We start from the raw sequence: 25,413 nt of genomic DNA on the forward strand, positions 1-25,413 counted from the left end.
TAAATTAAAATGTGTAAACGAATCTGCAAAAATTTCCACACTCCTCATATACAGTACACCTAATACTGTGCGAATACCCAGTATAGTACACAACATCCTGTATTGTATGTGGTGCCACCTCGCATTAGAAATACAGAGACCCTCGTGCACGTCTCTACGGTCATGGAGGCCAGTGTCGGGCGCGCGCATCCCGGTTCGTTACGTCACTTGAAGCGCCCTGGCTCGCGGAGGTACTGGTAGAGCTGGCAACAGAGGAAGACAACGACAGAAGTACTCTAAAAGAGGGCTTTCCCCATAAATAACGGCTCTTAAAGTGATAACGGTCCGTCTACGACAATAAATACAGGCACAGACTTCTCGCTAAACCGGACAAACCTCTTGTGCGAGAAGGTAAGGAGCTTTTTCAAAGTGATTTTCCCTCAGCTGAGGAGTCTGTTCTGAACTGCGCGGACACAGCCCATTGATAGTGTGGGGTGTTTGTGTACATATTTCTATATATTGCACTGTAACGGTCTATACGCGTCCATATGGGTCCAAACAAACGAGAAGAAAAGTAAATACATTTGATATTGCTCTAAATGTGCACGGAAGGCTCTTGAAATGAAATGCTGTTGGGCTAGCAAGCAATGGAGGAAAGAGGAGGGGAAAGAGAGAGAGAAAAAGACTACACGAGAAGTCAGCTTAAAAAAATACAAGAGTCTTTTTCCATTGGCGGGATTAATTGAAAGACACTTATGTGTTGAAAGCCGCTATGAAGCCGTGCTTTAGACGGAACCCTGTGAATACATGTGCATTACACACTTTCGTTCGTGATTTATTTGCTTTTTCCACTGTCAACAAGATTTAAATCGCTCGCGAGGTGGTTTCACAATATCGTTGGAGTTGTTACAAAGTATCGCCTCACTCTTTGTGACGTCAGCAGGAAAATATATATCGGTTACAAATTATCTCAGAGAGTTCCATTTTATTACAAAATATTCAAAGTGTTTCCTCCGTGGGGAATAATACTGTTTTGTGTGTTATTAGAGCGCAATGAACAATCGCGCGCAACTGTTTTATTTTAAAACTCATAATATTGTCGTGAAGGTGTCTTTTTCACTTTATTCGCGTTTAGACGAATGTGATTGGCTCTTCTGTGAAGGAGCCTAGTGCCCCTCCCATATATATATATTTTTTCAGCCCAAAAGATATATGTGCATTATATATCTACTATTCAGCCTACTGCACCACAATTTTTCCTTTGCTATTGATAGGTTAAATAAAACTTCTAGTCAATTTGAAGTCTAATTGTTCATTTACTTAGCTTAATTGATTGATGATGCTTGAATTGACTAATGCTGATCATAGATGAGAATGGAATCTAAAATACCCCCTTTGCACATTTGGAGATTGGGGCTTTTAAGATGTCAGCAGCAATTGAACATCTCTAGGTAATGATTCAACAGGTTGGTTTCAAAGCAGCACTTTTTGCTTTCTCATTGTGGTGTGTGCCCATAATTGTTTTAATTTCCCCCCATGACTAACCATGTTGTGTTTCAAGTGCAGGAAGTTTAATCAAATCTCATTCTGAACTAATCAGCATTTAGACAAATGTGATTGGCTCTTCAGTAAAAGATCCAAGTGCTCCTCCTATTAACATATTTAAGTTGTACGGTGTTATGTCCACTTTTGATACATTGTATAACGTAATTATAGATAGGAATGTAACTAAATTTGAATCTAATTCTTTAGGGCAATAAGACAAATGAATCACTTGCTCATTGATTTTTTTTTCTTCATCTTCTCATAGATTACATAAAACTGTTAATCTATGTAGGGTTTTACTTGAACTTTGGAGGACTCAAGTGAAAAGAGAATAAAATCTCAGGACCCTCTTATTTTGATGTTGTTTTTTTTTTTTTTTTAAATGTTAGCAGCAATTAAATATCTCATGATTCAACATGATTATTTCAGACCAGCGCTGTGTGTCTTTTCGGGTCCTTTAAATGGATAGTTCACCCAAAAATGAAAATTCTCTCGCCATTTACTCACCCACCCTCATAATATCCCAGGTGTGTATGACTTTCTTTCTTCAGCAGAACACATTTAAAGAAAAATAGAAAAATATCTCAGCTCAGTAGGTCCTTAAAATGCAAGTGGATGGTGATCCGACATTTGAAGCTCCAGAAAGAACCGGTAGTCAGCATAAACATCATCCATACACCTCCAGCTGTTAAATACATGTCTTCCTAAGCAACACGATTGCTTTTGGTGTGAAAAAGATCAGTATTGAAATATTTTTTAACTATTATTCATGATTCCGGTCAGCAGCGGTATGTGCATGTGATGTAATCGCATTGCCGTTTGAAACACGTGAGAACTGAGGCATGTGCGATACACCCAGAAGAGCAGTGCTGTTTGCAAGTGAGAAGGAGGAACGCTATACAGTAGTTTTGTTGGTTTTGGTTTAGATCTGTATTTGAACGTGTTTGCTTACTCACAATGGTGCGTTTGTGTGCTTATCATGGATGTCTCAACTGAGAGAAGAACGTGAGATTATGTCTGTAACTTGGCAACACAAATACTTCACACATGAGACCGCTTCAACTCCACCCTCTCGTGAAGCTTACCGGAAGCGATGGTTTATAGTTAAAAAGTACTTAAATATTTATCTTTTTTCACACAAAAAGCGATTGTATTGCTTTAGAAGACATTAATTTAAACGCTGGAGTCCTATTGATGACGTATATGCTGACTGTCTGTCATTTTTTGAGCTTCAAAAGTCATATCACCATCCTTGCTTTTTAAGGACGTACTGAGCTGAGATTTCCATTTTTCTCCAAATGTGTTCTAGTGAAGAAAGAAAGTCATACACACCTGGGATATCATGAAGGTGAGTAAATGATGAGAGAATTTTCATTTTGAGTGAACTATCCCTTTAACACAATTTCCTGTTGTTGATTCTTTCTTTTGGAAGCCTGTGGTTGTTGTATATAGTAATGTTCCCTCATATCTAATCATATGCCATACCACACATTTTCTTCCCTGAATATTGCCAGTAGAATAGATTGAGGAATGCCTAGCCCATAAGTGAGATGTGATAACCTCTGAACATGTGCTTTCATGCCTTATTTGTTGTGTTTATCTCGGCAGGTTTCTTCCACATTTGCAACATTATACTATATGTTTAATTCAATGATTAGATCAATCCTGTGTGACTACGTTTATAACTGTTTTACGTCAGCTTGTGTCAGGAAGTTGGAAACAAGGTCTAGGCTACCTGACACAGAAGGATTAGTGTGATGTCAAGTTGACCTGTTGTGAACACACACACACACACACCCACTCAGAGTAGTGTGTCCTCGTCTATACCAGCACACTGACATATGACTCAAAACTATTATAATCTGAAGTGTTTAATTATTTAAATGTTTAAATGATGAAAATATTTCTCCTATCCCAGTTTAATATGCAGAGTGAAGAATAAGTAAGCATTTCATAGGTTGATCTGAAAACAAAATATATACACTGATGAGCCAAAATATTATGACCACTCACAGGTGAAGCGAATAATGTTGATCATCTCCTAACAAGGCCACATGTCAAGATCTGGGTAGATTAGATGGTAAGCGAACAATCAGTTCTCATAGTCAACGTGTTGAATGGGCAGGAGTAAAGACCTGAGTGACTTTGACAAGGGCCAAATTGTTATGTCTAGATGACTGGATTTCGATTAGTGAATGGTGCTGCTCTGTTGACACAAACTCACGCACAGGCTGGTGATGCACTCGCGGCTATTTTTAATATTTGAGCGCTACTCAAGAACAGCATCTCATATGTAGATGCTCAATAGTTCGGTTCACTTATAATATGCATTTAGATTGGCACCGGAGGTGCATTTTACCAGAATTTGAATAAGAAGCTAATTAAACTACTGTGAACTTGCCTACAAACAGGCACATACAGGACTTCCTGGAGAGTTTAGAATGTAAAAATAAAAGCGGGAGGGTTTAAAAAGTGCACGATTTAAATATATTGCTGTTGTATTTAAAATTAAAAGTCAATAATAATAATAATAATAACAATTTATTATTATTATTATTATTATTATTATTATTATTATTTTTGTAATCATTAGTATTTGTTTACAATGTATAACAATATTTAAGTTGAATGGGTTCCAGAAAATAACTGTGTGAATGAAAAGTGGACTGATGTCTTACAACCAAAATGAACAAAAAAGAGATCTGAATCCTTTAAAGTCCAGATGCAAGTTGAAACATAAAAAGAAAAAATAAAGGCAAAAATAAAACACTGGTTTCTTTTCTACTGAAGACTTGAAGACTGGATTTACTGTTAATTTTGCTGCTACATTATCCAGTATACTAGTTAATAATAAAGTGTTTCTTAATAAGCTATACTTTTATGTTGAAATAATGTGTAGTTAGAGGTTTGTGTTTATTTACATATTAAAGAGTACTCCCAATTAGTTCCACACAATAATGTAAAGATATTCTAAACTGATTATGCAAAAAAACAACGCTGGTATCGGCTTGGGATCAGTATTGGCCGATACTGAGATTTCCGATATCGGATTTGGATCGGAAGAGAAAAAATGGTATCGGTGCATCCCTAATTTATAGCTGATAGATGAATAGATCCCGTCTACTGTACCAACTACAACATAGTCCTGCGGTGGCTATGAATGCCTCCTTTTTCTCTGCTGCGAGCGTGCATCCATGCGAAAACATATATTGTGAATTAGGGCTGCACAATTCATCTAAAAAATAATCGCGATTACGGCTCTCACGATTATGTAATCGTGAAAACTGACGATTACAGCATTCAGTTTAAGTCTACTTCTGTTGCGTTAATGGTTTCTATTTAGAATGTGTTTTTGCAGTGGTTGGGTCTCTAACCAATCCCAGACGTGTGCGTTGAGCAATGAAACGGCAATGGCCAATCAGAGATGCAGTGAGTCTACAGTACAGTCTTATCAGTAATGACAACCAATCCTTATGTGCAAGTTTTGAATAGTCTGACGTCCAGATACTTGCTTTACAGTATATTTCATCTCGGTTTGCAATGGCACATGAAAATTAGTGCTAAAGAAACATCACCTGACACTCGCAAAGAAGCTGTAGAACAAAGGTGAGCAATTTTGAATTATTTTCAATTTGTTAAATGTCACCCCGTTTTATTTATCAAAGGTAAACGACCCGCAAATGAGCAACGCGACAACTAATACGATTCCTGACCGTTATAATCAAGGTACAGACAGGGTCTAAATAAGTGATTTATTTTGTTGTTTAAACAGCTGTATTATGAGAGCATTTGTGAGTGCAGAATAGAAGAGTTTGAACATGCTTGCTTTGAAGTCATCTTGTTTTGGATGTTTTGTACTTAGAAAAAGTCTTGAACTTCAAATTTCACAGACCGTCATTGTTATCGCGTCTGCTCAAATAAATGCCTATTTAATAAATGCCCACAACTGCTGTTGGTATATTTAAATGTTAACAAATGACACAAAATCACAATCAGGCTGATCTTACTTTCCAAAGTGCAACCGCTGTGACAGATTTGAGGCCAAATATGATCTAACGAAGATCACAATACGGGATTTGAAATGCAGTAAGGAAGTTCAATCTAAATTGGCTGTTCAGTTTGACTATTGAATATGTCAAATATTATTATTTACTGTATGTAGACCAATCATTTAAGCAGTAAAGACACATATTGCATGCCTGATGGTAGCTTTTGATTTTTTATGCCACATTTTTCAGGCTTTGGAAGTGTGTTAAATGTATGAGGATGTGTATACATCAACCTGTTACATGACACACAGGCATACTGACTGAAGTTAAAACTGGTTTTGTCAATAGTTCAGAAAGAACCTACATACATTTCTTCACTGTAAACCATAGATATACCTTTTATAATAACCTTTAGTAACATAAACAAACATTATTACAGTATTTAATGCTTAAAATATACTGCATCCCATAACCACCTGATGTTCTGAAGAACCTGCAAGCATGGTTGCCTGCTTAGTGACATCACAGTAATTTCATCTATTAATCGTCATTAATAATCGCAATTACAATATCAAGGGCAATTGACAATTATGATTTTTGTCAATCGTGCAGCCCTACTATGAATTGTTGGACAATGTGCGGTCGGGAGAGGGCATATATAGTTTGATTGATGATTCTGCAAACGGATGACAGAAATTCCCAATTCATCCGCATTACACATGGTTTAACTTTTCCTGTGGCTAGCAGTGTTGCCAACTACTTTCAATGAAAAGTAGCTAAAGCCTGCTAAAGTCACTAAAAATCATGCGTTAATTAGCATATTCATGATGTCATCACATCGTATTTGGATTCTGCCTTGTGTCAGCCCTTTACATCTGTTTGCTTCTCTCCTACTTTCTGTGCTCACATACTGTATTTTAATACAGCCGAATTCCCAATAAAGCTGTTCTCATGTACATATTTGTTCTGTTTCTGCTGTCAGACAATGGTATGAAATACTGACTGAAACGCTGCCCATTAAGACAACATGTTAACCAGTAGTCACTTCCAAGCAATTTTATAACATAAGTTAAAGACAACGGCTGTGCTGTGATTTCGGCTATATTTACATGTAAAATGATCACTCAGAGAGAAAGTTAGAAGCGACAGAATGTCTTATTTTTTCTCTCACACAGCTCACAGCCTATGGCTGTGTAACAGTGAGTGATAAGCAAGAAAAATAATGGTCAAATTAAATTGTTTAAATTAAAACAAAGGAGGAGCAAACCATACAGATTATTGATTGGTCCTTGGCAACTCTGTTTGCACATGCGCAGCTTATTCACGTCTGTGTCAGCTGCCGTGTGGTAAACCGAATGTGCTGCTCCTCTGTCTGCCACTCACTGAATGGAGTAGACGCAGAGAGAGGTATGCCTGCGGCGGGAAAGCAAGACCTTGCGCTCGCACGGCAGTACTGGCGACTCTTCTACGGAAAGTAGCTAAGATTTGTCCAAAAAGTCGCTAGATTTGTCGCTAGGTGCTTTTTAGTAAAAAAGTCGCTAAAGGGATCTGAAAAGTCGCTAAATCTAGCGACAAGTCGCTAAGTTGGTAACACTAGAGAGCGTGCACATTGTTCTTATATTTGGAGCTCTGATGGAGACCTGGTTTGGATCATACCTTCTGCCTGTTTAGTGATGGGGTTGACTGAATTACTACATAGAGGATCAAAGAAGCTTTATTGGGCCTAAACCCTTAATGTTCATTTTTCAGTAGAGAGAAATAGAAAGATTTAAATGAATTGAAAGAGACTATATTTTATTTTGTTTTTACATTTATGCATTTTGCAGACACTTTTATCCAAAGTGACTTACAGTGCACTTATTACAGGGACAATCCCCCTAGAGCAACCTGGAGTTAAGTGCCTTGCTCAAGGACACAATTGTAGTGGCTGTGGGGATCTGCTTACCAGTTCTGTGCTTTAGCCCACTACGCCACTGCCACTCCCTACCAAGATAAACTGCAAATATACAAGTTTACCGGTTTGATCCAGGCCTTCTGTCTACCCCTCTCTAAGCATTGGCTTGAACCTAATTTTTATTGAATCACTAGAGTGTTTTGTACATTAAAAGTACAGGGAGGGCAATGGTTTCTTGGACATCAAGACATGCAGGAAAGTTATTAAGCGTGTACCAGCACAGAGTCTTATCTTAAGAGAAAGGTGTTTGTTCTGAAACTGGTTTTGTATTCATCACATGATGAGTGACTGTTAATAGATGCAAGTATTTCAGCCCTTATCTTGTAAAAGTTAATCTTATTCTCTTATAATGCAATGATTACTATCTGAGTTTAGATAGATGATAGAGATTGGTTTATTGATTGATGGGTTGATTAATTTCTTTGCTATTGATTAATTCCACAATAGTTGAATTGGCCAAATTTCCTGGGAGATATCACCCCATGTGTGTCCTCCACTGACCCGCATTGTACACATCTTAGCTACTACATTGTCATTGATGCTTTTCACAATTTCTCCTATCTAGTGTCAGTGTCATATGTGCACTGTGTATCGACAGTGGCAAACATGCAACAGCACTTGTAAAAGCATGCAAGCACTTGAGCATGTTAGATGTATCCTGCCTACCATTTGCAATTGCAACTCAGTGACTGTGCTAAACAAGTCAGACTCAAACTGCCCAGCTTGAGAGCCCAGCAGGATTCTGATCCTCCTGGGTCCTTTGTGTCATTTAGCATGGTTCATGCAGACAGCCCATCTTTGACCTAATTAGCTCATGCAGACAGACGGGTCGAGAGCCTGCCGGGCCAGAAGAAAAGAACATTCAACACTGGCTCTCTCGTTTCATGCAGGTCAGGGCTGTAGATGAGAATTGATTAGTTGATCCAGAGTCCCATAGGAAGATATGGGCAGTAAATAACGTGTTGGCTGAGGAATTTGTTCCCACATCTTTGGCTTATGATAGTTTTAAAGCATAAAGCTTGTGGGACAGTGATTTGGCTGGACATCTAAAGAGTGTGTCTTACATACTGTATATACTGTCCATCATGTTTAGAAACCTGAGCTACTGATTTTCATTTGACAAAAGTTTAGGAATTTATTGCTGTCTGATGAGATTCAAAGAGAAAGGGTCCCTAACATTGCAATCAAATATAATGGAAGGCTGTTTTTACACAAGAGCTTTTGGTGCAAACTCAGCATCTCCATTTGTTTCATGTTCTGTCTTCCTGCTGCTATCTTTACCTAGTTCTCTGAATACAATTGACTATTTTTTTCATCAGTGGAGAGTAGTTATAGACCAAAATATATCGGCAAGCCTGTAAAATAATAGCCTATAATTTTGGCTTTTTTTAGATTATTGGCATCGGCCAATAACATGTCTGCTTAGCTTATTAACAGAAATGTATCTCCTTGTATCAGTTCACTCTACTGACAGCCTTGTCAATGGATACTATAATTTCTTAATGAATTTTCAGGATATTGTGTAAAATAAGTGTTCATTTTAGCAGCAATTTATTTGTTTTAATGTTTATCTCATTTAATGTCCTTAAATTGTATTATGTAAATATTGGCAATATATTAGCCATTGTTCGTCCTGCTTTCTAGATATTGCTATTGTAATGTATGCATTGGACATGAAAAACCTATATCGGCCAACAACTAGTCATACACCAGTGGGGACTTTAGAAAGATTCATAGATGATGGAAAAGCTGCTATGAAGAGATGTGGCTTCTTATTGAGTTATTTGTCACCGTCCAGTCTTATCCTTTTCCATTTTGGAAACAAGATCCTCTAAATGGCTCACTGCAGCCTGATTTATTGTGATGCAGTTCCCACTTTTATTACCTGGATTTGAAGACAAAAGGCAGAGGAGCAGTTTATGTGAGTGGAGGTGGATTGAATAAAATACACTCAGATTCAGAGCTTTTCTCTTGCGTGTACAGTAATGTGAGGTGACAGGCTGTCAGGCACGAGGCAGAGCATTTTAAGTGAGCTGAAAGCTGACCTCTGTTCCCTCCTATAAATATAGAGGCAGAGACAGGCACACACTGTCCCATTGATGCTGTAACAGAGCTGTGAGGAGGCAGAACGACTCATGGGGGTTTGTGCTAAGAAATGAGACGATAGACAAAATAATCTAAATCTGAGTGGCTGTTTTAAATGAATAATGTATTGGTTACTGTAGGTAGTAATGCTATTTGGAAATACAAGTTACTCATTGTAATTTAGGGTGTGGACCTGAAATGCTCAAAAGATTCATGTACTCTGACTCAGCACTCAAAAACCAAGATCAAGATTTTAATTTGAGTTGAACTTTTATGTTGTGAGTCATCAGTAATTTAAAATGCATTTCTTTTGTGGTATATTTATCCTCTAAAAACATTATTACGATTAAAGAATATTTGTTATGATTTTGGCTGCTGATATAAAAATTAAGCAACGTTGTCGCAACAAAATCACATGGGAAGTCGGCATGTTGTTTCCGAGAGTTAGAGTACCCTATGGGATCGGTCGCATTATGACAACTGGCTGACAAGCACCATCTCGCATCAGACAATTTTGCATCGGCTCAAGTGTGTTTACCTTCCCTTGTGACATGACTGAAAGTGTGTTGCGTCAGAAGCATAGGAGACCGGGTTTCAGATCGCATTTGCATAATCAGTGACAAGCACGATTTGGAGGTTGCATTCCCCCCCCCTAACATTACATTTTTACTCCACTGAGGTTAGGTTTTTAGGTTTGGGTTTCACCGTTACATCCTGTACAGCTGAAAACAACTCTCTTCCCAACTATCTGTTGGCGCCCCTCTGTGGACATTTCACCCGGAAAATAGAGGTCACATGTGCCCATATGCCCTACAACACTTACTGCTTTGGCCACTGGGGGCAGTGTTTTGAATTTCGGTTAGCAAAGAGACCGATTTTAGCTAAATAATAGTCATGCTGTTTCCAATTTCACTTTGAGATCAGTTTGCATTGTCGATACTACAATGACTCTGCACTTTGTATTAGGTCATTAACTTTTCTAAAGAGCATATCATTAGACTAATTTTGCAATACTTTGTCTTGCGAATTGCAAGTGTAAGAGCATTTTTTTAATAGTGTTTGTGATTTAAACTTTTGTAGCAAAAATGCAGTTCATAACTTATATTCATTTTTATGGATTAGTCCATTGCATAGAATTACAACTAAAATCTCAGCTTCAACGAAACTTAAAGCTTATGGTGGCATTTTTCATGTATGTTTGAGTAAAAATATATTTTGGTAAATATTGCTGTTTATTACAAAAACATCTATTATGATATTTGTGCATATGAATGAAAATGATTAATTATTATTTCCATAACTTAACAAAAGGAAGACATGCCTGAAATGTTTTTAAAAATGTATTTATTTATTTTTACTATTTTAAATTCTGTTTTGATATATATATATATATATATATATATATTGAATGTCATCAAAAAGCAGAAAAATATCAAGATGTGTTTAGCTATTTCACTCAGCCTGACATAGATATTCAGCATAGAGCTGTTTTTATGCTATGTGTGGCTGTTGTGAGATCATTTATTACACTATGAGTAAGTAAAGCTCATGGCATTTTGTGTGGAGTTTATTCTGTCAGTTTTTCTGTCGTTCCACTGTCCTCTCTGTCGGCTCCTCTCCTTTGTCATATCCTTCTCTCTTTGAAAACACAGTCTTATGTGCTTTTCCAAAGGCTTAAACTTTAAATTTAAATCACTTAACCCCTACTAGAGATATTAAAAATTGAAAAGATGAAGAGTTCCCATATGTGAGAACAATTACATGGAAAATTTTTGTTTTTGGCCTAATTTTGTCTGCAGAGTGAGGATTTAGGCCTAATGAAATGGAAACTTTTCCATAAGGCAGAATTACATTGAAAACGACAATGGAGAGGAGAGCAGACTGCTGTAATGGAAGAAGAGATAGCTGAAAGGAAGGATCAAGAGATAAAGAAAAGGAGGGAGGGCACAGTGGCTCTTTCCTTGCTGTGTCTGCTAACCAGGTGTAATCCACCTGCCCGAGGCAAGCCAGATGGTAGCTTTTTTAGCAGGGAGCACTGTTGCAGTTCTAAAAGGAATAGTACAGCCAATAATACAAATTCTATCATTATTTTCTCACCCTGTTTTTGTTCCAAACCCATATGATTTTCTTTGATCATGCCTTAGATGTCAAGCTCATTGTATGTGTTTCTATGTGCACTTATGTCTAGCGATGCACCGAAATGAAAATTCTTGGGCGAAACCGAAAATTCTGGACACATTTTGAACTTTGAGCTGCACTAAAAACAGTAGCGGTTCACGGGCCATTCATATGCGTGCTGCTATGAGTGTGTCTCAACAACAGAGCAGCGCTCATTCACTGAAGCGCACTGCGCATGCAGACTATATATTTACTTAATAAACGCATCTTTTGCTATTGAGAAAACTATTGTATGCCATCAAAGGACGTTCAATATAATGCACAAGTCATATGGACTAGGGATGTGAATTTTCAAACATTTTCTTAATCGATCATTGTGGAAATTAAAAATCAATTAATCGTTAACATTAATACTAGGGGTTGGAAAAAATATTGATTATCCGATGTATCGCGATCTTCGTTTGAACAATCTCGATATCGATTCTTAAATCCCAAGATTGATCTTTTACTCTGTGTAACACTCCACTATAATGAGAGGAAATCACTCACATTAGCAACCAAATTTCACGCTATGTGACTAAAATGTACATTGGCAACTGGCTGAAAAATGTTTGGATTTCACTTACTAGTAATTTTGTAGTACAGTGGTGGTGTATTAAGCAGCGAGATCCGTTCACTGCGTGTTGAGAGTAAAATGTGTGTGTGTCCAAAGATGAAATCCACGGCACCTATTTGTTATTGAATAATCTCTCTTTTAATACCATTTTCTGTTTGCTATAGTCAGTTGTTGATTTAAAAAAACAAGCCAAATTGAATTCTAATCACGCATAGGACAGATGAGATAAAGCCGGTCAAGGATCTCTTGTTAACATGCACTTATTAACAGACGCAGTTTACAGAAATGCCGTCTTTCTTAAATGGTCCCGTTTTTAACACGTGTTCAACAAATCAATGTAAATACCTGTAAATTGTACAAATTATGTTATTAAACAATAAACATGTAACAAAAAATAATATATGCAATATATTATCATATTTATTTATTGAATACATGGATTTGTTCATTTTTAAAGCTAAAATGTGTTCAAAATGAATGAAAAACTAATAAAATATAATTAGTAAAATAAAAATGTTAATAATGCTTGTGAATCGGAATCGAATCGAAACAGGAAATCTGTATCAATTCCCAGTCCTAGTTAATACCACAAAATTCACGTGGAGGACTCCAGATAATATGTGCATGTAGCTTACTCTTTAACTATACTTTAAATTATTACACTTAAGAATTTAATGTATTTGCATTTTCCTCTTAAAATATTCTTAGCTCAGTGTATTTTAATACATTTAGGCTATGTTTAGTACGAATTTGTGAATTATTTAATTACTGTTAATGAATTACTGTTAGTAATAATTTGTATACAAGATATACTATATTACTTGTATACATATGAGTACATTTAAACTTCACATTGTGGATCGTGGGATATTTCGTGCTATTGGTCAAATAGTTTTATTTGAAATTAAGTCAAATCACAACATGCTGCGTAAGCACAGTAGCCTACATATCACACCGTTTCTCAGGTGATGATGAGATGTCAGCTGAATGTGCTTTCGTGGATCGCTGATGTAATTGTAGGTTGGGATGAAACAAGGAGACCAGCAGATCAACTGTGCTTGTTTTCCTGTTGTACTTTAACACACTATCTTGGTGTATGCAGAAAACATAATGTTCATTTATTGAGAAACGCTCCAACACTGATTACATTGATCCCGCCTCATATTCATCTGTGCGTCTTCTATGTCAAGGGGATGTGACATCATGCAGCGCTTAAGCGCCCTCTAGCGGCTGGTGATGGTTTGGACGACTTATCAACGTCTGCTGGCATGATTACTGAACGCATTTGTTCTGAAATTAATCGACGATCGATAAGCTTAATCGATCAAATTATTAACGAAGGTTAATCTATTTTTATCTTTAACATCCCTAATATTTACTACTTTAATGGTGCTTTTATGCTTCTTTAATGTCATACTGGAGCTTGACAGTAATGGCTATGACACACAATAACACAATACCGGAGCTTTTGAAAATGCTCTTTATTTATGCGATAATGACCAAAAGAGTGAACGCTTCACTTCTGCGGATATAGACTTCAATGTGCAACATAAACGATGCTTTTTCTCCATGTTAGTTTCTTTTACCAGATTTTAAAGTAATGGTTTCTCTAAAAAATTTTGACCGAGATTTTCAACCTTTTCTTCTCTTTCGGCCGAAAATAGTTTTTAAATTAATTTTCTTTGCCATTTTCGACCAGAAATTTCCAGCTGCTGAAATTTCGGTGCATCCCTATTTATGTAATTTTGTTGGGCTGTTGCTTTAGAAAGGTCATGCAGTTTCTAACAAGTAATTGCAAAAATGTTAAAGAAAAGTGAAGTTAGTGCTGAGAAAAAGTCTAGCGTAATTTGTTTGCAGGTGGCACGATTTGGTTTGATATTTTGTTATCTAACGCACTGATGTGTGTGTGTGTGTGTATGTGTGTATATATATATATATATATATATATATATATATATATATATATATATATAATATTATATTTTTATATAAATTTGATCCCCTTTTCTCCCAATTTGGAATGCCCAATTCCCACTACTTAGTAGGTCCTCATGGTGGCACGGTTACTCACCTCAATCTGGGTGGCAGAGGACAAGTTTCAGTTGCCTCCGCTTCTGAGACAGTCAATCCACGCATCTTATCACGTGGCTCACTGTGCATGACACCGAAGAGACTCACAGCACTGGAGGCTCATGCTACTCTCCGCGATCCACACACAACTTACCACGTGCCCCATTGAGAGCGAGAACCACTAATCGTGACCACGAGGAGGTTACCCCATGTGAGACTACCCTCCCTAGCAACCGGGCCAATTTAGTTGCTTAGGAGACCTGGCTGGAGTCACTCAGCATATCCTGAATTCGAACTCGTGACACCAGGGGTGGAAGTCAGCATCAATACTCGCTGAGCTACCCAGGCCCATGCATTGATATTCTTAAATGTTTATGTATCCAAATAATTTTGAGGCTTCTGTATATTCTATATACAGTATTAGTATGATGTTATATGTATCACTATAGTTAGTGATACATAAAGCAGTTGCAATGCATAAGCATTTGAAACATGCTGTCTCAGCTTTAGTGAATGAGACGGGGTTAGTCAAGCCCACTGCTTAAACAATTCGTTTGACAGCAGTAGAGGAAGGTGATTTGTGGTTTTGCAACCCTCCCTTCATCCTATAAGTGTCCTGTTCTACTATCACAGCTGTTCTACTATCACACTGTTCCTTGGACTGGAGTCCTATGATTGTTATTGTTCCTAGACTCTGTATCATGCCCTGTGATGTCAACATGTTTGTGTAAGTGTGTTTGAGAGTAACTGAGGTCCATTTCCATTCAAGTTTCCATCCAAAGAGAGCCTGCAGTCAATGTACATTTACTATTTAACATAAATGAACATTTACTCCTTTGAAACATAGTTCAGCGCTAATATCAAATTCCTTCCTTATGAGAGTGTGCGGGTCTGTTGGCTTTAGCCTGATTGCAACCCAATTAAGCATTTTCTTGGCCTTTGGGATATGCCAAGCTCTGTTTTATGTGCCAGCTCCACCATGAGAAATAACATTTTCAAAATGTTATATGGGTGAATAGCACATATTTATAACCTAGCTAGAACTTAAAAAATAAAAAACAAAAAACAGATAAAGTGAGGGGGACTTTAGGATGTTCATATGCTTTTAAGTGAGTTGTAATTGATTTTGTGAATATAATGATAAAATGGCATCACATGTGTTTTAAAGGTCCACTCATGTGCCATCTGACCTGTCGCGCAGCCCAGTCTTTCTGCAAAACAAAGATGTGTTATACAAGAGACAGTGAAGTTTTTCCAGCAAATAAATGCATAGGACAAAAGGCAGCTTGCTTATGCGGCTGGACTCAAACAAACAGTTCTTTGATCTGAGAATGCACATAGGGATTTGGTTTTGCAATAACATGAATGACTATTATTTTTTCATTAGTGTGCTTTCTAACTAAGGCAAGAAGCACTAGAATTTTTGTTCATACATAGGGTTAGGACATTGAAGAAAAGCCCTGTCACTGCTTGATATGTCATGTCAACTACCTCAATGCACATAGGTGACATGGCGTAAAGTAACATTTGATTAGCCTCAGAGATGCTGAATGCTTGTATCTGTGTCATTCATTAGCATGAATTGAAGCTCTCCAGATCTTACATGACACATATAAGTAGCTCATCTACTATATATGAAACCTGACAAATGTTCACATGGAAGCACTAAAGCAAGTTGTGTCTGATGAATGGGGGGGAAAGAGAGAGAATGAGAGAGAGACAGGCAGACAGACAGAATGGATGGATGGAGGAGAGTGGGGGCTGAGAATGCAGAATAGGTATTGGACCGGAGCCACAGAGCTAAAGTAAATACAGTGTGGCATGTGAGTGACCTACATAGAGCTCAGTGAAGGAGGTTAAAAGTCTGATTGTGCCAGGCCTGTTCATTAGCCTATTATTTCTTCTCTGGGAAAAGTGCAAGGCAGGCAAACGCCAGGGAATACTCTCCATGAGGCTATATCAGTGCTGCTTCCACAAGGAAAGTGTGAGAGTTTGTGGTGGTGTGGTATTTTTTTAGTTGTGCACAGGAATAGTTCAGTCCCCCCCACATGTTGTCTAACTCAGGACTGATTGTAAGGGTTTCAGCCCCTTAATTAATATGAGACTTTACTCAACTGACAATTTTTTTAAACAAATCAATTTACAAATAAATAAATGGGGGTGGGGGGGGGGTGTCACAGGACATTTAAGAAGTATTGCACACAATCATAGCTTGCAAATATTTTTTTAAATAACATTTCGCTCAAAGACCGAAAAATGCAGGTTTTTGACAGTGCAGTTTGATTGTTCAACAGTACATGTTTGACAGATTTTCTGATGCTTCACCATATTCATTTGAACAATCTCGATATCCATTCTTAAATCTCAAGATCATTCTAGGTAGCAACCCTCTACAATGCGAGTAAATCACTCGTATATGCGACCAGATTTCGTGCAATGCAAAAAAAATATGTCTGTGATCAGGGCTGTCCAAAGCAAAGGCGGGGCCCATGGTGAGGTAGAATGTGGGGCCCTAAGGATAGCCCTGTCTGTAATTAGCCACTGGCTGGTAAATGGTCAGATTTCACTCATCAGTGATTGAGTAGCATAGTGGTGAAGAAGTTCAGATCCTTTCACTGCATTTTGAGAGTAAAGGTTTGGTTTGACTCATTCTTTGTAATGTGTGTCCAAAAATTTGATCCACACAACCCATTTGCCATTAAATAATGTCTCTTTTAATACCAATTCTGTTCTTTAAAGTCAGTTGTTGATCAAAAACAACAAAAATAGAAACATTACTTCTAATCACAAATAGCAAGGATGCAGTAAAAAAGGCGCTATCTCCTCTCTTGTTAATATGTACTGAACTGAAACAACTGCCGCTATTCTTTAAGAGACAATATTAGTGTAAATACTTAATAAAGAGCCCGTGAATTGGAATTGAATCAAAATGGAAAATGTATTAATACCCAGCAGTACTTTCCTAGCTTTCAAGTCTTTAATAAATGACAATGTTTTGTGCAAAGACCAAAAAATTCCTAAAGAGATCTCGTAACAGTTTGCAAGCTTCGACATTCTATAAAATCTTTTTGTGATCTTGTTTATATATATCAGTAATGTTTTGTTTTGTGATTTCACTATCTATGCCCATGGTCTAACTCTTCCTCTCTCTCTGTTGCAGGAATATTACATGACCAGATTAAATGGATAAAACTGGCCGCTCATTAACACCCAGCCAAGTCTTCATGTTGTGAAAATGAAACATTTGCTTTTATTATTTATTTAAAATAATATAGAACCCAGACACTAGTAGATTTACGGAAATCAGCTTCCACGATCAGCCTCCTTTTTCTATTCACACTAGCCCCTTGTCAGAGCCACTATGTATGGTAGTGCCCGATCCGTGGGCAAAGTGGAGGGCAACCACAGTGGTGGGAATAATCAAAGTCCCGGTCGCTCACCTCGTCTTCCTCGGTCACCCCGCCTGGGTCACCGCCGCACCAACAGCACAGGGGGCAGTGGGGCGGGAGCAGGGGGTCCCGGGGGTAAAACCCTCTCCATGGAGAACATCCAGTCCCTCAATGCTGCTTACGCTACATCCGGCCCCATGTACCTGAGCGACAACGAGGTAGTGATATCCGGTCCAGACCTGCCAAAGAGCACCATGACGCTGGGCCGCTCGGCTGGTCGGGTGCCTTATGGCGTCCGCATGACTGTCACGGGAAGCAGCCCGAACATCTCCACCGGGACACCTGGGTCCGTACCCACGGATGCCATTGCTTTTGGAGACCATCATATGCCTTCCAGCCTGGCTTCCACAGTGCCTCACTCTCTGCGCCAAACACGGGACAACACCATCATGGACCTGCAGGCCCAGCTCAAGGAGGTGCTCAGGGAGAATGAGCTCTTGCGGAAGGAGGTGGACGTGAAGGAGAGCAAGCTCAGCTCCTCCATGAACTCCATCAAGACCTTCTGGAGCCCCGAGCTGAAAAAGGAGCGCGCTCTACGCAAAGATGAAGCATCAAAGATTGCTGTTTGGAAGGAGCAGTATAGAGTCGTGCAGGACGAGAATCAGGTAAGAGAGACAAGCTTTATACTTTCTCCTTGATAATGGCTTTCCTCAAGCACATTTAAAGAAAACATGAAACAATAATTGCAATTAATTTAAAAGGAATGTTTCGGGTTCAATACAAGTTTAGCTCAATCGATGGCATTTATGGCGTAATGTTGATTACCACAGCAAATAATTTGTACTTGTCCTTCGTCTATTTTTGTTTTTAAAAAAAAAAGCAAAAAACCTGGTTACAGTAAGTCGCATATGATAGATGTGAATGGGGCCAATCCATAAACGTTACAATAAACATGGTTTCAAAAGTATTACCACAAAACGGAAACATTATACATGTTAACATGATTTTAGTGTGATGAAATCGCCTACCAACCATATCTGTGTAAAGTTATATCCAGTATTACATATTCATTGTCATGTCGACCTTACATTTTCATGTTAACGTGTATAATTTTCATTTCTTGTGGCTTACCTTTTGAAAGAGTGGGTATTTTAATGTTTTTTTCCTTATTTTTAATTAAAAGCGGGAGTCAATTAACATTTGTACCTTTTCTTTGTGTAATTTGAGAGAATACGGGCCTGTTTGGTGCAGCAGCCATCTGCTCACACACAGTGACATGAAGCAGCGCACCTGGCGTAGAGAAAAAAGAAACATTGCCGTACTTGCAGATTGAATCTGATTATTGAAGAGTATCGGTACAAAGAAGCATGTCTAAGAAATGGCTCTTTGTCTTTTAGTGTGGTTTTCTGAAATGGTTTGCTGAGAGTTGCAGAACACCACAGATGAAGCTTATAATTATAATGATGCCACTTTGTTTAGTTCACACAGACAGGTGTTTAGATAGAAAGATAAGTGGTTCTTTTTGTCTTGTGTAAAATTTTAAATTGCTTTATATGTCCATCCTAATTTTCTCTGTTTTTCTCTCTCTATTTTGTTCTCTTTTGTCCATGCTTCAGTTTAGTTCTTGTGCAAGCAGTAATTTAGCTATTTCCCACATATTTTTAGGGCCTGTAGACTGCAGTCATGTAACATCTTTAAACATTTAACTGTTATCATTAGACCATCACATCCTTTCAAAATCAGCACATTTATATGTATTTTGTCTAGTCAATGGTAGCCTCATTGCCATAGTTGTAACTATGGAATGAAGTCTGGTCCACATTTGTTTCTTTGCAGATAAAACTTGTACACCTTGACCCCTGGAAATTTCATAGAAGTAAGCCAATTAGATTGGAACTGGTAATTTCAGCCTGTTCTTGCTATTTTTGTGTGCAATATAGATCAGTTTGTGAATTGTCTCTGGTGGTTCTGTCTGAAGATGTGATTAGGTCTATAAGTTCTTTTAGATGGTTAAATACTTCTGTATCATTCCTGTTCACTCCTATTGAGTGGTGCAATGAGCTAACTTTGAACTCAGCTGGGTGCTAGAGAGATCCCCCACACTCAATTTGGTCTTTCTCTGTACATCCATCATTAACCCAACATCAACTCTAACTGGGCTGAAACATGTAGCTAATGAGGGGCTCATCATCTTTGACTTTGATGCCTGTTCATTCAGACCACCAGTTCATTGAAGTCTCAGAAGTTTTTGGGAAATTTAAGTGTACACTATAGAATTACAAAAATAACTGCTGTTTTCAAAGAGGTTTTCCTGAACACTCAGCAGCTACCATTAAGCAGAAAAACACATAGTCCTGTCTAGGGGTGGGCGATATACCAGTAGACAAGATAAACTGGTAGAAATTTGCCACCGGTGTACATTTTGCATTATCGTCTCTATCGTGGTAACACAAAATTGCATCATGAGAAATGCATACAGCACATAACACGTACGCATTACACACTCTGTCGGATAAATGGGGGAAGCCGGAGGGACTGCTTGTTCCTCAAATTAATTTAAGATGAGAGGAGATTATGAAGGAAAAAGTGCATCCTCTGTGGTGTAGAATTGGTTTGGCTTTAGAAAACGCGATACCGAGCAGAAAACTGAGATTTGCAAGGTTTGTATATTGTGTACAAACACTTACAAGTCAGGGCCCTAAAGATCACTGGATTCAACATGAGTGCATACACCTAGTCCCTCTTATGGGGCTTTTCCATTGCACGGTACAGCTCGACTCGACTCTGCTCGCTTTTTGGGGGTTTTCCACTGTGGGTAGTACCTGGTACCTGATACTTTTTTAGCACCACCACGGTCGAGGTTCCAAGCGAGCCGAGCCGATACTAAATGTGACGTCAAAACCCTGCAGATCACTGATTGGTCAGAGAGAATCGTCACTGGATTTGTGACACGGGACATCAACCCGCTAGTTTTAAAATTAGCAGCAGCGACAGCAATATCATTTGTTCACGCGACTTTCGATTGTAAAAAGAAATGGCTGTGCGCAAAACCACACCGTGGTCAATAAACGGGGTGCAGACGTTCCTCTCGTTAGCGACGAACGCAAAACGAAAACGTCTTTCAGGAAGTATCTCAGCTGTTGGCTGCATACGGCTACCACCGGACCTACCAGCAGTGAAAGGAAAAGTAAAAAAAAAAAAACTTAAGTGACTACAGAACCATCAAGTACCACAACAGCCGGAGTGGTTCAAACAGAAGAAAGTGGAAGTGGTTTGACCAAATGAACGCTATCTATAGCAATAGACCGGCGAGCAATGGGAGGGAGAGTGCCCTGGACTCAGCGTTGTTGGAGTCCACGATGGAGGATGGTACGTTTTGTTATGGTAACTCTATATTCTGCTTGAAAGCTTCCCTTTTTTTAGTTGACCAGCTACTGGAAAGGTTGCTTCTAAAACAACCAGCCCAATTTAACAGTTACACTTGTGTAAAATCACAACGCAACAATGCAACAATTGCTTTATGCAGTTTAATATTTGTCAAATTTAAGACAAAATGCACATTCAAATGCTAAAATGAGCATTTTCCCCCCTCCCTGAAATAATGTCTTCAAAACTCCAATATAATTTGAATTTTGGTTATATTTAATTGAAAATTCATATTTAGTTTCTCAGCCCTGTTGACAGCCTGAATAGACATTGCCTGTTTACTCAAGAACACATTTGCTGGGCCAGCCTGAAAAATTGAATTTTTTTGCGTGATTTTAGTTGAAGAAGCACAATTTATGAAACCATTGTTAGATTTGAAACATATTGTTTGAATGTAATCTTTACCAACTTTCTTTGTGAAGAGGGCTATCTGTATAGTATTACTTCTGCATACTGTGAACATCTGCTGTGATATTCCAAGCATTAGCAAGCATATTCATGCTAGCACATCCAGACAGAGTCAATTAGGTGCCCATCCATGTGTGTTTTCTGTAAGCGTGTGTGTAGGCTCTTTAAAGACACCGGAACAGATGGCAAGCACAGCATCTGATGCGCTTACTGTAGTAGAGCTGTAAAAGGACCAAAGAGTCCTGCCCCAAACCCACAATCCCCTTATCAAACCCCTGTGTCACTTTTTACAGCCATGTTCCGCCCACACAGTATTCACTGTTCCAGTCAGTTGCATTCCTAATCTAAATCCAGGAGACATGCTTTTATATTGGAGTCACGTGCTCAGAGGGGAGCTGATTGTTGAGTATAAATAGGAAGGGGTTTGTTTGCTGTGTCAGGTTAGTAAATGTAATGTTAGAAAGGTAGCAGATGGCCAAGGGTGGAGTCACAGGCTGGCCGACCCTCAGGTTATCAATGCACACTGCACTCTTAGTAAAAACACTCAGATTGTGGTGGTGAATGGCTAAAACTGGAGACCAAGATCAATGAAATATCTCTCACATGGGATCCACTTTATTTTCATGCAGTTCCTGCTGTCTAACTTGACGTGATTAAGGTTGAAAGACTATTTTTACACATTACATAATAGATAATTAGCCTAATCGTCACATCAGAAATTCATGTAATATGCTTGGTGTTTACACACTATGATTATATCAGAGGAACACAGGTGATGGACATCAATTTGTCTGCTATGATGCAGCATACACAGCCTTCAAGAAATAGTTCTCACCAAAATGACAAATTCTTTCATCTTTTACTCAGAACTCTAATGATTTTCTTTATTTAGTGGACCGCAAAGAAATTTCAAAGAATGTATACACTGCTCTTTTCCAAGTGAATGGGGTAAGACTATATTGAGTTCACTGACAAAAAAGCACTATGAAAGTACCATAAAAGTAGTCCTTGTATAGTAAAATTAAAATTTGTATAATAAAATTATTAATTATTTTAACTTATTTTATTTTAAAAGAATAGTTCAAATGATCATTTACTCACCCTTATAGTCTCTAACTCATATGACTTTCTTTCTTCTACAGAACGCAAACAAAGATATTTTAATGGAGATATGACGAGTGTTTGTTTATTCACTGAAAGTGAATGGTGACCAAATTTTCAAGGTGCAAAAAGGACATTTAAGGCAGCATAAAAGTAATCCATAAGACTCCAGTGGTTTAATCCATGTCTTCTGAACCAATATGATTGGTTTTGGATGAGAACAGACATCAATTTTACAAAATATATGTAGTAGATAATGTGTAATTTGTCATGTTTACATACTGCCTTCATGGTGCTAATGCGCTATCATGCTATATGCGGCCATAATATGCACCAATTACACTCTGTTAATGTATTTTTTGCAAAGATGGGTGTTTAAAATAGTGTTAATGGCAGTGGCGGGCTGTGCATTTAAAGTCTAGTCCTTCAATGTGATTCATGCCATTAAGAAAACACAGTTTCACAATGAATAAGACACCCTATGCCTTTGGACATCATACATTATGTCGCAGCTAACTAGTAATACCAATTGACATTTAAAAAAAATTTCCACGCACGAAAGCCAGAACTTGAAACGACACTTAATGCTCAATCAAGCCTAATTTTATATATTTAGCTTAATAGGGGTTTGACTCTCATTAGAGATGTCTCCTAGCAACCCAACTGATAAACAGTGCTGCAGCGCTAGCATTTGTGCTTCAGGTGTACGATTATCAAAAGAGATTATAATGTTTTATACACCTATTTCTGCAGGCGTTTGTTAAATAAGCTTTAATATCATGTAATGTGGAAATGAACTCATTTATCGATATTACTTAATAAAGTGAATGTTTATCACTAACTTTGTATATCTCCCTGAGTGTCGACATGTTTGTGTGACATCATGCCCCTGCATCTCGGCGAAATCGGAGTTGAGAATTTCTGCATGAGCCTACAAGTTGTAATTCTGACTTCAGTATGCATTCCATTGCACTTTTCCTAGTAGGAAGTTGTAAAATCCGACTTTCCGAGTTGAATGGAACGCAGCACTACTTTTCAAAACTTGATCCGACACTGAATGCTCCAGCAGCCTAATTTACACTTAGAAAACTCCTGATGTTACTTTAACAATGCAAAGAGCACTTACCAATTTACTTGTGAAAATCAGTCCTCCTTTCCTGTTGAATAAATTAAGCAATCACATGGTCATGCAGAACATCTCGTGTTTTTAAATCCAGAAGGATCTCTTTCTCAACAGCAATACCAGCAGTGATGACAGCTGACTCGTCAGACAGCTTGATCTTACACTTTTCGCTCTTGAATTACGTGCATCACTTAAAGCGTGATTGCGTCAATCAAGGCCAGCTAGAAGGCCTCGACCGGGACATATCCTAAAGATCACACCCACCGAGAACAAATAAATAAATCTGATTGGCTGATGAATCTGACATTCTGACTTTAATTTCTCATTCATTTGCACTGTTGAGGGATTCTGTAGAAATTCTGAAGGCCTGACAGGGTGGAGCTCAAACTCACGCGCTGCTTTGGGCATGCGATTTGTGAAACACTTTGCTTGTAAGCATCAAGGAATAAATTCTGACTGGAAAAACTTTTCGTTTTTCTCTAGTTGTAGATTAATTAAGAGTGGAAAGCGATTAAAAATACATAGACAAAAAGGTGATTGAGAATGAAAGGATGAACAATATTTATTTATTCGGCATGTTAGGCCAGCAGAAAAGGCTTTGCTGGCCCTTATGATGATAAGAGAGGCATATTTCTTTTTGGGCAGATGTGTGAATGGCTTTCGGCTGCAGAAGGCACATAAGTGATGCAGCATATCAAACAACAGAGTGAATGAGCACTTCAAATCAAATCACTTTTATTGTCACACAACCATATACACAAGTGCAATAGTGGGTGAAAGTCTTGGGTGCAGTTCCGAGCAACATAGCAGTCATGACAGTGATGAGACATATACCAATTTACAATAAACATCAGATTTACACAACACAATTTACATTTCTAATATACACATAATTACACACAACACAATATACAAATAATAATATATAATGTACAGTATACACATACACATTATAGAATACACATTATACAATAAAAATAGTACATATAAAATATACAGTAGGTTGTATTGTACTGACATTCAGGCTGTCAGGGTGATAGTCAGTTGCCAGTGTGGGTTTTTTTTTTCTTTTTTTTTTTTTTTTTATTTTCCCCTTTTTCTCCCAATTTGGAATGCCCAATTCCCAATGTGCTTTTTAAGTCCTTGTGGTCGCGTAGTGATTTGCCTCAGTTCGGGTGGCAGAGGACGAATCCCAGTTGCCTCCGCGTCTGAGACGTCAACCCGCGCATCTTATCACGTGGCTTGTTGAGCGCATTGCCTCGGAGACATAGCGCGTGTGGAGGCTTCAAGCCTCCAACATGAGGAGATGTTGCTGCCCATTCTAACCACCTGGCATCTGCTTGACAGGAAGTCCAGGATCCAACTGCACAGCGAGCTGTTTAAGCCCAGAGCCCGGAGTTTCACATCAAGCTTGGAGGGCACTATGGTGTTGAATGCTGAGCTGTAGTCTACAAACAGCATTCTAACATAAGTGTTCCTTTCCAGGTGGGAGAGAGCAGCGTGTAGTGTAGATGCAATGGCATCATCAGTGGAGCAGTTGTTGCGTTAAGCAAACTGCATTGGTCCAGTGATGGAGGCAGCACAGAGTAGATGTAGTCTCTGATTAGCCT

The 25,413-nt window shown here is 38.3% G+C and overlaps 1 protein-coding gene across 2 annotated transcripts in view; it reads left to right on the forward strand.

The window, feature by feature from the left end:
• Positions 1-225: 225 nt before the first annotated feature.
• LOC127436651 (ELKS/Rab6-interacting/CAST family member 1-like) overlaps positions 226-25,413 on the forward strand; it is a 300,135-nt gene continuing 274,947 nt past the window's right edge. For both annotated transcript variants that reach the window (XM_051690929.1, XM_051690930.1), the window contains exons 1-2: positions 226-390; positions 17,517-18,410. In XM_051690929.1, coding sequence (XP_051546889.1) covers positions 17,718-18,410 — 693 coding nt within the window. In that variant the 5' untranslated portion in view covers positions 226-390; positions 17,517-17,717. The remainder of the gene's footprint in view (positions 391-17,516; positions 18,411-25,413) is intronic.

The sequence above is a fragment of the Myxocyprinus asiaticus genome, chromosome 47 (genome assembly GCF_019703515.2).
Source record: "Myxocyprinus asiaticus isolate MX2 ecotype Aquarium Trade chromosome 47, UBuf_Myxa_2, whole genome shotgun sequence".
Classification (NCBI taxonomy): Eukaryota; Metazoa; Chordata; class Actinopteri; order Cypriniformes; family Catostomidae; genus Myxocyprinus; species Myxocyprinus asiaticus.